This window comes from Apteryx mantelli, chromosome 3 (genome assembly GCF_036417845.1).
Source record: "Apteryx mantelli isolate bAptMan1 chromosome 3, bAptMan1.hap1, whole genome shotgun sequence".
NCBI classification, from domain to species: Eukaryota; Metazoa; Chordata; class Aves; order Apterygiformes; family Apterygidae; genus Apteryx; species Apteryx mantelli.
The window spans coordinates 26,487,196-26,501,122 of NC_089980.1; the positions used below are offsets into that span (position 1 = coordinate 26,487,196).

Genomic DNA, 13,927 nt, shown 5'->3' on the forward strand with positions numbered 1-13,927 from the left:
GTCGTCGCCACCCCCCCCCCCCCCCAACTTTCCTACTCTGACCTGCCCACAGTCTCTAAGAGGATAAGTCAGAGTTGGAGGAACTGAAGTGAAGCAATTCCTGCTCAGCTCTGGAAAGTGCCTGGGACCAATTTGTGCATCCTGCTCCTGGCAGGAGGTGTTTTGGACAGCAGCACGGAGCGGGTTACGGTCCCAGGCCAGCTCTGATGGCAGCAATATGCCCCCACCACCTCTCCCCTGGAGATCCTCTTGTGACTGTCCTATCACCCGTGCCCATCACGTAATGAGGACATCTGCCTTTCAGAGGCCTCAGGAGGGGGCTGTTAATTGCATATATTATCTTGGTGGAAGCATTTTGCCCCGACTGATGTAGTATGTATACCTTTGCCATCAGTACTGAGCTGCTGCAGCTTTTCAACAGACAACATTGCAAACGTTTTTTCTGCCTTGAATTTGTTTTTGGAAACAACTGCATCATTTTTAGTAAAACCTTGTTTAGTGGTGGTGGTGGGACCTCATCTGCAGGTGAGGCCTAGTATGGAAAATCTCTGCCCATATTACAAGCTACTGATAGGCTGTGTAGTGGAAAACACTGTGCAAACAGTCCTGCACACCTGTAGGACTTTCTGTTGTCTCTGACATAGTGCCTGCATACACCAGGTGCTCTAAACAAAGCATAATGCTTAGGTCCCCAGCCTGGGAGAAAAGTGGGGATTTTGGGGCAGTTTCACTGTTTTCTGCATGGTTGTCTCAGATTATACATGTAAAACACAAAGTAGGTCAGATTTGCAAATCACATGCAAGTTGTAAGCCTCATGTGGTTTGAATATTGTAAGGATCAGGTTTCTTTGTTTTGTCTTTCAAGAGAATTTTTTTCTGATCTTGTCTGTTCTTTCTTAATAGATGGTTTGCGGGTGATACATGTGCAAGTGATTCAACTTTTTCCTACAAGATGTGTTCCACAAATCCAGCAAATTGGGTTACCTTCGATGATGAGCCGCTCTTCCAGTCTCCTCAGAAATCAGCTGAAAATCAGAGTAGTTGTAGAGCAAATGGCCTTAAGCTCAATCTCTCTAATGTGCCTGAATCCTCAAGTAGGTCATCTTCTACAGGCAGCACTCCACTCTCCTCTCCTGTAGTTGACTTTTACCTAAGTCCTGGACCTCCCAGTAACTCTCCACTTACTACACCTACTAGAGACTACCCAGGAAGCCCATGTATCCCCAAGCCTGGGATCCATATCCTTTGTCCTATTCCTGAATGGCCATCAAAAGGTAACTGTCTTCCATCACCTGGGGTTTGCTCTTCCTTAACTTCGCAGAAACTGAGCAGCCTTCCTGTGAACGCCTTGACTGATGATAATCCAGTTAAGATTTTAGTCTCCAAATCAACAGATAAAGGAAATCCTAATCTGCAGGAAAGCAGCGATGAGCTGGGAGAGCCACCAGAGCACTTCCCATACTTCCAGAGTGACTGTGCTTTTTCCAGTCCTTTTTGGAAAGAAGGGTGTTCGCTCAGCACATCGCCACCTAACGTTAACACACAGAGGAAGGACAAAGCGCTCGACAGAAATGTTTGTCATTCTAAAGAAAAAGAAACTTGCCATGATCAGAAGAGCCTTAATCAGGGTTCCTTCAGCTACATCTGCGAAAGGCTCGAACACTTGCAAACTGATAGCTCTGACACTGTGGGAAGCCTGCCCGCCGCCAGCGCGCATGTGTGGCACAACCTCTCGTCTGCCGTCGCGCACGGTCTGTTCAGGAGTCAGAAAGCAGATGGATGGCCGTTCATGCTGAGAATTCCTGAGAAGAAGAATATGATGTCATCTCGGCAATGGGGTCCTATTTACCTTAAAGTCCTACCTGGGGGTATATTACAAATGTATTATGAAAAGGGCCTTGAGAAGCCTTTCAAAGAGTTCCAGCTGCAACCACACTGTAAGCTTTCAGAACCCAAACTGGAGAGCTATAATGTTTCAGGAAAAATCCATACTGTGAAGATTGAGTGTGTGTCTTACACAGAGAAAAGGAAGTATCATCCCAAAGTAGAAGTGATCCATGAACCGGAGGCTGAGCAGATGTTAAAGCTGGGAACCACAGATTATAATGACTTCACTGATTTCCTTGTAACAGTTGAGGAAGAGCTTATGAAACTTCCCAGCATTTCTAAACAAAAGAGAAATTATGAAGAACAAGAAATGACTCTAGAAGTAGTGGACAACTTTTGGGGTAAAATCACTAAAGCAGAAGGAAAACTTGTGGAAAGTGCTGTCATCACACACATTTATTGTTTATGTTTTGTGAATGGAAGTACTGACTGCTTTTTAACTTTAAATGATCTGGAACTCCAGAAAAGGGATGAACATTACTTTGAGAAGGAGAAGAAATGGATTGATATTCTAGATTACCATTTCCATAACTGTGTTAAAACACAGGAATTTGAGCAATCACGAATTATTAAGTTTACACCTCCTGATGCCTGTAGGCTGGAGCTAATGCGTTTCAAGACACAGTATAATGGACAAGACCTTCCGTTTTCTGTGAAGGCTGCTGTCGTGGTTCAGGGAGCATATATAGAACTTCAGGCTTTTATAAACATGTCTTCAACTGCTCTGATACCAACACGTTTGCCTTCTGTGAAGTACTGTGAAAATGTTATGATACGCTTTCCAGTTCCTGCACAGTGGATCAAAGCACTTTGGACCATGAACCTCCAAAGACAGAAGTCCCTAAAAGCAAAAATGAATAGAAGAACATGCCTTGGTTCTTTACATGAGATTGAATCTGATCCTGTAATACAAGTCTCAGTTGGAACGGCAAAATATGAAAGTGCCTATAGGGCTGTTGTGTGGAAGATAGACAGGCTTCCAGATAAAAACTCAAGTAAATAATTTGTGCTATAAAATAATGGGCTTGGGTGCAGATCTTCTCTGGGTTTGCACAATGTTTTTATGCTGTGTAGCTCCATCAGCTTGAGTAGTTCTAATTTGTATCTGTGCAGTGGTGTCAGTAGGAGCTAACCTCTAAGAAAAAGGAGAATATGGCCTCATTTTTTTTTCCTAAAGGGTATTTTCCTAATTTGTTTGATCCAGGCAGATGTATTATTATCATTCATTATAATGGTCCAGTATCACAAGGCTTTACCATGGAAATGGATCTCATCATTCTGAGTAAACCTCAGGTTTGTAGTAAGAAAGGAGGACGGGTTTATGCTTTTCATAAACCATCCGGGCCATAGTGGGATGGGAAGCAAACACTGGCTGGTGAAATGATTTGCCTGCTCAGTGTCACCTAGTTAGTAGCAAAGTTGGTATTGTAACTGTTGAATCTTGGCTTTCTAGCACCTTTTAAGAAATGGTAGGTATGATATATAAGTAGAAGATGCTGTGGTCAAACTTGCTGTAGCAAATTGACTGTGCTTTTGCCAAGACTGGTATCTACTACTTCATTTATGGGTTCATACATTGAGATTGTATGATCATGAAAATAATCATGCTGACAAAAGACACCTCCGGTTATATTCCTATTTCTCTATGGTGGTGATACCAAACTATAAATACTTGCAGCAATAAAACCAGTTAAGCTTACAGTCATGCATGTGGGAGTAGTAATTTTCCACTAAGTAAAATAGTTAATTTAGTCTAATTTAATCAGGAAAGTACTGTTTTTGGAGAAGTAAAATATAAATATATGGTTTTAAAATTCCCATTTTAGTCATGTTATCAGATTAATAGAACTACATAGTTTTTTTCTAAAGACATTAAAAAATCCTGAGAAATGTTTTATTCTGTTATAAGTGCTGCAGAATGAAGGCACTTGATCCTTTCCTTGCATATGCATTATATGTATTTGAGGCTTTGGGGATCTTTGTAGGATGAGGGCGTCTATTAAACTGTTTTACCTAAAATATCTGCAAAAACTGTACTTTTGAGACTGGGTTAAGGGTGAAGAATTAACAAATGAATCGAATTAGACTTGCAGAGTACTAACTGTCTGGCCTAACTACCTCTTTAAAATGTCCAGAAAAGATTTAATCTTCTTAAGTGCAGGTTTCACATATGTTGCTACAGACTTGACATATCCACTCAGTGGTTCAGACAGCTAGATGTGTGATCAGTCAAGAGTTCACTTTCAAAACTATATATAAAAAAAAAAAAACCTCCTGAAGATTTTTTCTCATTTTAACTAACTGCAAATTATATTGTTTAAGTCATTATGATATCCTTTTTTTTTTTTTTAATCTGGTACTTGAATATTTCTGATCATTACTTCTGTTGCGTAAATATTAGCTAGACAAAAAAAACTGAGGCAGAAGCAATGAATGGGGAGTGTTTTCCTGAGCCTATGTGTGAACTAGATTGGAAAGGCACTTTAATACCGAAAGCAAAGCATCCTCTGTCAACGTGCTAATGCAGCAGTTGTGAGAGTACGAGTTACTGCATTTCCTGGCAGACTAGAACTAGTTTTTTTTTTCCTGGTGATGTTGCATGGAAATGTGCATGCCTTTTGTTTGTAGGTTGGGTCTTGCTTAGGAGCGGAGATCTCTCAAACCTGGAGCAATTTTGCCTTTCCATTTGCGTTGATGCGTGCTGTGGGAGGGACGACACCACCTCTGCGGTGATCAGGTTCGGGAACGATGCCATGTGCCTTCCGTCTTGATCTTCCCCGGCTTTTGCTTTGGGAGAAGCTGTGGTTGGCTTTGACCTGTGGCTGTGTGGTTTCTCCCAGTCCTCCCCGAATTGGCTGTCTGCCCGCAAAGAGCCCGTCCTTCCTCCCTCAGCTTGTTAACTGCGTAGTCTCATGCTCTGCTCCGAGAGGATGCCGGGGACTGCCAAGAAAGTGGTCGTGGGAGCAAGAAGGAGACGCAGCGCCAGCAGATGGGCTAATGCTCGGCAGGAAGCCAAGGGAGAATTGGTGGTGGGGAGACAAGTGAAATACAGAGCGGGGTGGAAAGCGCGGAGGGAGGAGAGGGGATAACGGAGGCAGTAAGGGGAGGTCTGTCTCACCAGAAAATAGAGCGGGACGAGGAGCTGATGGAGAGAAGTGGGAGAATTAATGGACATAAAATTCTTCAGGGCTTCAAAGCCTGTAAATACGGATGTCACTTCTGTCTGCTAGGGTTCTCACTGCGCTACTACGGCCTCTGTGTTTTCCCAAAGCTTATGGGGCTGGCTGCTTGGGCAGCTTTTAATATTTTTTGCTATTTAATGTAGATATGCTTCTGCACGATCAGTCAGTAGCTTTAGTCAGGCAATTTTACAGAAGATTATGATTCTTCCAAAGTCTTTAATTCCCTGCAGTTCATTCACCTTAAGATTTGTTGTGCACAATTAAACTCAGATTTATGGTATTTAAAAGTAAGAACCTTTTCTGTGGCATTCTACAGCTTTAAATTATTTTCTAACAGTAGCTTAAACTTTTGACATTTGAATAGTTCCTCTGGCTAAGATCTGCAAAATCATCTGTATCCTTGAAATGTTCGTGCGTTTTAGAAAATATTTCAGTAGTAATACTGCCTGGTCAAATTTTAAAGCTTTCTATCTAGTATTCTATATGCAGTAAAGATTTTAAAAATAGAACTGTCCTGAGGCGTGCCAAAAATCTGGAGGCAGTCAGACTAATAGAAATATGTAAACTTTCATAATACGTTTATTGCAGGGAGAAAAACATGCCAATGTTTTTGCTTTCAAAAAGCCTTTGTCCAAGACTAAGAAAAAAAAAAGAAAAAAGAAAAAAACAAGTTGCCTACAGATACATTGTAACTCCATTTATAGCCATCAAAATATGTTAGTATCCACTAGTTCCTCCTAAAGTGCGTCCTTGGAAGGGTGCTGTCCAAGCAAAGTCTGTGGCAGCTGTGAGATGCCCCAGATTTTTAGAAGCTGCCTATGCTTATTTAGGTATATAAATGGAGGGTGTGGGGCCTGAAAGCTAGCACTGATTTTTAAAAAATACTTTAAAAGCCTTGTACTTTGAAGTGTTGGTCTAATGAAATTCAGCAAATTGAGCCTACGTTTGTGAAATCAGCTAGGGCATCATTTAAGGAAATGCAGCACGTGTTATGATTTCAGCACAGTACTGAGGCCAGTCTTTGCACTGAAGAAACTGTGTGAACCTGCACAGCCCTGGGAGCCGGGGAGACACTAGACTTGTAGTCACTGCGTCTTACTCTCTTGCTGCGTGTGTTTGTGCCCTGTGGCGTTTCCTGCTGTGTGACACAGCCATCGCAGGACAGTTGTGTATCGCAACAATTCTTCCGTTGATTATTCCTCCTCCTCTTCCCCGTGAAGGAGCTGTAGTGAGGAAGCAGTGATTAAGCAATACAGAGAAACGAAGCCCAGGGAGCTTGTGGCTGCTGGGAGCCCTGCTACTGCCTTTTAGTGTCTAAGCAAGGACTCTGGTGTCTGAGACGGTCGTAGTGGTTAGTAGCTGTGAGGTGGCTCATAGCAACCTTGAGTTCGCGCTGGTTTTGCTTTCTGAACTGGTGGAAACTCCTAGCCATGACATCTATACTTGAGCTCCATTGCTGCCCCTGCCACCTCTTTTTGGTGTCAGCACCATTGCAGACAGCTCTTTGGCAATGGTATCTTCTTGTTCCCCTTTCCTATGCCTTTCTCCCAGGAATATGGGTAAATGCACCCATTTAGACATGACTACAGTGAGTTGTTAACTTCTAATGATCCTATTACAAATGTGTTATTAATAATTATTGATGTTCCCATGATCAAAATAAGACTTTTAGCACTGGAACTGGTTTAGCAAAAATAAAATTACTTCTTAACTAAAGTAGCTCTACCAGCACATCTTTTGGCCTAAACTGTTTGGTTCCACAAGCCTTTCTCAGATCAAGGTGACTTGCTTGACCGCTGCTCTTACAGGTGAATGAGTGCTAAACAGGATGAGTGAGGGCAGCAAAGTTCGATTCCTAATTATTTGTGAAGTGCAATATGAATGCTAAATGACAATTTGAATCTCCTAGTTTTATTTTTTGCTTTTCTTCTTTAGAGGAAGAGAACAAGAATTTGGAACATTTTTAGGAAATAAGAGCCAGGTTGATAAATATAAAATAAGGAAGGCTTAGCTCTCCCAGTTCACGAAAGTCTTATCCAGTTGCCTAGACACTTAAGACCTAGGATCTTTGTCTCCTAAATTAGCTAGTAAAAGTGCAGTTATCTCCCCAAATTATCCCAATCACTCCTTTCAGGAGTCATTCATTTCCATCAGGCCAGATGCTTATGTATTGGCCACATATTGGATAGCTAGGCTCACCTCTGAATATTTCTTCTTCGCTTCCACTGGGCAGTTGTACAGACTTAACGCCATGCCCGCCCCAACCCTCTTGTCTTTCTGCACCTCTGTGTTTTCTCTGTTTCTGGCCAACATCTAACTTGTTCATCATTACTTTTTTTTTTTTCCGAAAAGATTTTGTACATGCAGCCTCTCTTTTTCTTTTCTTCCAACTCCAGTGTAATATAAGGCCAAGGAAACAATAGGTTCACAGAGCAGAGATGAAAAGGACTGGCCAATATTAGGCAAAAACTAAGACAGTGTTCACTGTCTTCCAAAGTGTTGGTCGATTGCTTCATTGCCTGTCGGCCGGCAGGAACAGGTTGCTCCGCGCTCTGACCATGGCTCAGTGTTGGGCAGAGAGACTTCTCCACAAGTTAAGCAGTAAGTACCTCATTCTGGCCTTGATGTTGCTACATGAGGGGCATAGGCTGGGGTCCTGTGTTTTGCAAGTAGGGAAAAGGGTCCAGTGGAGGCTGCTCCAGAGGACCCAGGGCAGTAGCCTTACTCAGCTCTCAAAACTATTGTCTCTCTGCCTTTGCAGGTTACAACCTAGGGGAAAGAAAAGATCCCAGAACTTACCGAGTCCCAACATCCAGACTAAATCAAGAGTGCTCTGCCTCCCTGATGTTTTTCAAGTGCTTTGTGGTACTGAATCACAACTATGCCATGTCTAACAGGTCTGTCAAGCAGCAGGGCAAGAAGAACAGCCCATATGCCTTTGTCTGGGCTCAGATGGACATCTGCCATCAGACATCTCTCCAGGGAAATCCAAACAGTGGTTGTTTCTGGATTCCTTTTCTCAGAAGACAAAATATTTTTCCAGGCAATGCCTGTTGCTACTCATTTCTGCGGAGGCCTTTCTCCAATGACAAGAAGATGATAAATTTCGTCACCAGAAGCCCCTAGATGTACATCCTTTTCCTTCTGCCACAAATGGACTGCAAACAAGATGCTGCTGCTCTTGGACAACACCTTTCTCCTCAGATCCTCAGTCAAACCATACACTCAAAGGCAGAAAGAGCCACTATCCTGGCCAGGGCATGACATGCCACCTCAGTGTTGTGCCTGCTGCTGTTTTCCCTGGACCCTTCACCTGTGGTTGATGTAGTTGTGCAGTCTGTGCATTCCAACCCAGAAAACAGCAGATAAAACAGGTCAACAAAGTGTGTTACCAAACTGCTGCCCTACTCAGGAGCGTGCAGGCACACATATGGCCTGCTCAGTGCCTAGCTGCATCCCAGCCCCACTGCTGGAGAGCAGTGCAGGTCCTCACAGCCATGATGAGCATGGCTCAGGTAGGTTGTGGTGCTGGAGACAGAATGACCACTGCAGTTCACTGGCTGGGAAGAGAAATGCTTGTGTCGGTCTCCTTCGCCACTGGTGTTGCTATCGCTGCAGCTCTTGCTGGGACGATGGCAGGTACAGGATGGAGAGGCTCACCCCTGACAGCACCGTTCCACCAAGTCCAGGCAGTCTGGAAGAGAGACCGTGAATTTCCTCTGGACTAAGAGGGCTTTACTGCAGGAGAAACATGCTTGGCCACAGCAAGGGATGACCAGCAGCAGATTGTGGACAAGGCATGCACCACATGGCACTTTATTACTTTCTGTAATAAAGTCTTTAATGTTACAGTTTTACCTATCTGTGTGTATTGTCTTATTGTCCTGAGACTTTAGCCCCATGCTGTGCGCCTCTGGCATCCTGCTCCTTGGCCAAAGACCTTTATGGGCTTGCAAATTAGGTATCTTTTTGCTTGAGTGCCTTGGAGGACCTGATCCTGTAGTGTATGCAGAGAAGTGGCTAATGTCTAGCATATACTGGAAGCACTGAGTTCAGCACAAATCACAGTAACTGCAAGGAGTAAAAAGCATCCTACTCAGCCCCTGCGCCCAGCCTTGCCTTATGGCTGCGTGGGTGACTGAGCCCAACCCATGTGCAAGAGAAGTAAGCAGCAGGCCACTATGTAAAGGCAACACTGCTGCTGCTTTTGGTCTGTGAGCATGGTTTGTTTTTTGGGAGGGCGGTTGTTTGTTTTTGTGTGTTTTTAAGTATGGAGGTTGTGCCTTGATTGGTGCTACAGGTAGGTTGCAACGTCTGCAAGGGGGGTGAGATTTTTTCCATCTGATCTCTCCAGCATTTCCCGTTGTTTGGCTAGGTTTTCCCTCACTTGGTGCTGGCTCTTCTGAGGGCCATTGCTGGGCTCCTACCTCTCCCCATTTGCCTTTAAAGGAGCTATTGTGCCTGATATATTTAGGGAAGTTTTATTCCCAGAACTCAAGACTTAGGCATTAGTTGCAGCGATCCCTGGCAGTCCCTTTTATGGATCTGGCCCTTGCATTTATGAATGCAAGTTGTTTTACCCCTTCCTACAATATTTCTGTAACCAGTCTGTATTAGAGTTGTACTTTGGCAGAAGGAAGCAGCTAATCCCATGGAGTGGAGTGGTTGCTGGCTCTGTCGTGATTCACATTTCTTTAAAGAAGTCTGGGAGAGGTGCGAGATAAGACTTCGAGATCAGTGTCTGATGCTGCTCTATGGTGCAAGACTCTTAACTGGTGCCTGTAGCATAATTTTCTGAAATCCAGTTCAGGTCTTCTGGTAATATTAAAAATAGTTACAGAAAGAAGAAACATTTAAAATAATAAGGATCGAAGGCAGTATACTAAAGGAAGCAAGCCTGTAGGGGTTGCTTTTAAATCAACCATTTACAGAGGCCAACCAGGCAAGGAATGCACTTGCTCACTGCCATGCCTCTTATCCTGAATGTTTGGCTATAACAATGCTGCTGTGTTTCTGTGTGCATGGCTTGGGGATGAACTGACGGAGAAAAACACTTGCATTCAGCAAATAGCTCTTTAAGCTACTGATTATTATTATTTTTAAACGTGAAAAAAGTGAAGTAAAAAGAAAGGAGGAGAAAGAGCTGGAGATCCTTCCATCTGAAACTGAGGGGGCTGATACTCCAAAGTACTTTTCCCATTCCTTTCTCCCCTTCCTTCACCTTTTCTTCCAAACAAATTTAATTCTGTTGTTGAACATCATATTAAGGAAGAGGGAGGGTATTATTAATTAAGAAATTAATAATACTTTACTAGTAAAAAAATTTAAATAGAATGTTATGAGTATGTTTAAGACAAATGTATGAATTTCAAACACTTCAACACTTGATTTTTGGGGATTCATTAACTTTATGCCAGACTTAATATGAAATCTGGAGGACTATTTATTGACTTAGGTTTTCTGGTGAACTTAGAGACAAGTGTGTTTAGTAGAACTCTGTCCATCAAAACTGATCAAACATAAATTATCTACTAAGATCTGAAATGTTTTCTTCCTGAAGACATCAATGATTTTTTAAAAATATGCTCCCTATTGGGCTTTAGTAGAAGCAGAATTAAGGCTGTGGTGAGAACTTTGCAAAAATCCTCAGATGTGCCAGGTTGGCCAGGTCTCGACTGTGTCTCCAACCTACCCTTGAGTCCAGCCTCTGCTCCTTTCTGAGCTGCCTGGACACCAGTGCGTGCGCAGGGGGTCTGGGCTCAGGCAGGCTTTGAGGCGGGTCACAGGGGACACTTGGACACATGCAACTCCACTGCACGGGTTCAGCCTGCAGCGTAAGTGAGGTGGGGAACTGCTTTGGCTGCTGACTTGAGTTCTCCTTCAGGAGCCTCCCGTGCTCGGTGCTCCTCAGGCAGGCTGGCAGGGATCTGTCATAGACGTAGCCATTTTTCCAGGGAGAACTGCTATAGGCTTGGCAACCTTTTATGGAAGTCCCCCCCCCCTTTTTTTTTTGCCTTATGAAATGCTTGTGAGCCTGTGGATGTGGTGTGTTATATTGACTATTCCCATGGGATGGATAAAGCTCAGCATGTGTTAATTCCATCGTGAGCATCTCCTTCGTTCTGAGATGAGATTGATTCCTGCCGCTGGAGAAAGTGGATACATAAAGAATGGGATGTTTTTGCCTAAACTTTGAGATGCCGTCCATTTAGTGTAACGGATGAAAACTAAATATGCTGCCAGGCTTTCATTTGACAAAACGTGGGCAATCCTTTCTCTGTTAACGTTTTCGGCCTGCAGCCAAATGATAGTTTTCTATACTGATGCTTAAAACACTGGAGAGGAGGGGAAAGGCAGAATTACTATTTTTTGCCCTGAAGAATTTGGAGAGGCAGCTGTGATATGAAGAATTCTTTTCATTTTGGTATATTGGCTTCGTGCACGTAGTGAACTTAGTGACCTCAATTTCTGTGGAAAGCGGGGTTTTCACCCTGGTGTTCTTGTGTGCCAATAGAAGGAGAAATGGTTTCCCATACCTTTCCCACATACAAGAAACTCTGAAGCAAGTGATCAGTAGGATCTAAGGCTGGATTAGAGAAATCTGGAATACACTGCAGTGCATGGGCAGTCCTTCATGATTGTGGTTTATAACATGATAGTTCCTTCAGCAATTCTTTTGTTTAGAAGAAAGAGGATATGTCCTTTTCCCATAGCAAAAGCAAAGCTAGAAAGGGAGACGGATTAGCCCTCATCCCGGCAGCTGGGATATATCTTGTTTGAGCAGCACTCTGAGCTGCACCTTTATCTTCCCGCTGTAGGCATACTGTGATAAATGATGTTACACAAGATAGCTGTTGTACTTGAAATAAACACCCGGGTGAAACTCCTATAGCAGAGAGCTCTGGAAGGGCAGTTGTTGGACATAGGGCAGCATCTCTGCCTTGGCTAAACAGAGATCTTCAAGTTTTTTTTTTTCCTTTCCATGAGAGTAAGAAATGTATTTTTAAGTGAAAACTGAGATTCTTCCCTAAAAATCTGAATTTAGCTGCCAATCCCTAGGTTGGTAGTACTCCTTGCTTAATGAGAAGCTGGCAGGATCTGGTAAATCTTGTGCAAATTAATTTGTAAAATTGTGATGACTGTAAGAGGTGTGGTGAAGTAGAGAAAAAAGGAGTAAGGGGCCATCTTATGCCCCAGTAGCAAAAGATTACAGATAGAATAATCCTGCATTATATAACAGCTATGCATTAATAAAAAAAAATAGAGCTATGGTCTCTTGTTAGCAGATTAACCATGCACTGTAAACAAATTAAAAATAATTATCTGATAGTGGTTGCTTCTTTTTTTTTTCTTTTCAAAGGTTCAGATCATCCACACAGTCTGTCTTACAAACTAGAGCTTGGATCAGACCAGGAAATACCTTCTGACTGGTATCCATTTGCTACTGTGCAGTTTGTCATTCACGATGCCTGTGCCTCCGGAACGGAAGTCAAGTCTCTGGGCCTAGAGAGTGATGTGCAGCCCCAGAAACACGTGATTCAGAAAGCTTTTTACAATTGCCAGGTATCTCCACTATTGTGTTCACAGTCGCTTTCTCTTGTTCTCCTCTCCTGTTCCTTCCCCACCCTGTGCAGTATTTTCAAAGCCAATGTGATTTGTATTCTAACCATATCTTGCATGCACTTGGGAGAATGACTTTGAGCAAAAGAATCATTAAAAAATAATTCTTTGTCTGATCAAAGATGATGCTGAAAAACAGAACTGCAAGTGCAGCATTGTTTTTTCTCAGTGCTATTTCTGGGAGTAGCAGTTTTGACGTCTGGTGGGCCTGGGAGTCTTTTGATTCTGTGTCAAAGCTTTTATTCACCCTGTTGCTGCAGATCACAGCTTTAGTGCCCAGTTATTTGCTAAATTCTACCTGTTTGTTGTTTTCTAACTACAGGTTGAAATTGAAAAGAAATGGATTAGGCTTGATGGAGAAGATCCAGATAAGGCTGGCAACTGCCTAATGCAGTAAAAAAGGACAGCAGACACCATCATATAATACTAGTAGGAATCCATTTCCATGGGAAATTCTATTGTTAGAAAAAGTGCAATGATCTAGTTTAGGATAAATGCAATCATTGAATTATTTTTAGGGCTTTGGGGTTTAATTCTGCAAATCAGTACTTGTTTGATTAGCTCACATTCAAGTAAACTTCCTGTTATGGGAGAAGTGGTATGAGTAACGTCGCCTTGTAAAGATTTGCAGGACGTGAGCACTTAATTGACTGATTGTGATGTATTTTTTTCTGTTGCATATCTGTGACTTGGGAGTGATCTCATACTCTGTATTGAAAACTAATGGCACCACTCAAAGAGTTCACGTCACTTGGACATACAATATTCAGCAATAAAAACTGCCAGAATGCTTATGCGCAGACCAGCATCTGTGCAAGGCCCAGCAGGACCAATTACACTTTTTAGTGGAGTTTGAAAATCTATGTCCCCCACGTTTCTGCTCACCTCAATATATGTCAACAGAACAAGTCGTAACATTACTTTCTACAAGGGCCTCAACTAATGAGTAGAAACTGGGTGATTTCATTGGCGGAGTGGGAAAAGTTGTTCAGCAATAAGATTCCTCACTTTTCTGTAGCTCTGAATGTTTCCTCCCCAGCATTTTATAGGTTTGCTCGATGTAGTCTCTTGGGCAAAAAAACACATGGCAGATGTGACTGAAATTTCTGTACCAGCATTAGACAAATCTTTTTCGCTACTGCGGCAAGTGAAACAAGGGACAGATCCTCAGCAAGTGTAAATTAGTCCAGGTCTCTTAAAGTCAATGAAGCTTTGCTAATTTACACAAGCAGAACTGG

General features: G+C 42.7%; 1 protein-coding gene and 1 long non-coding RNA gene across 2 annotated transcripts in view; both read left to right on the forward strand.

Annotated features, from left to right (window-relative positions):
• LOC106490368 (stonin-1) overlaps nt 1–13,927 on the forward strand; it is a 58,176-nt gene that overhangs the window by 21,080 nt on the left and 23,169 nt on the right. The window contains exons 3-4 of the mRNA XM_067294558.1: nt 904–2,882; nt 12,430–12,632. Of these exons, the coding sequence (XP_067150659.1) occupies nt 953–2,882; nt 12,430–12,632 (2,133 nt within the window). The 5' untranslated portion in view covers nt 904–952. The remainder of the gene's footprint in view (nt 1–903; nt 2,883–12,429; nt 12,633–13,927) is intronic.
• LOC136991558 (uncharacterized) lies at nt 4,320–8,926 on the forward strand. Its single transcript, XR_010883675.1, has 3 exons — nt 4,320–4,624; nt 7,466–7,670; nt 7,831–8,926. It is a non-coding gene; the product is annotated as an uncharacterized lncRNA (long non-coding RNA).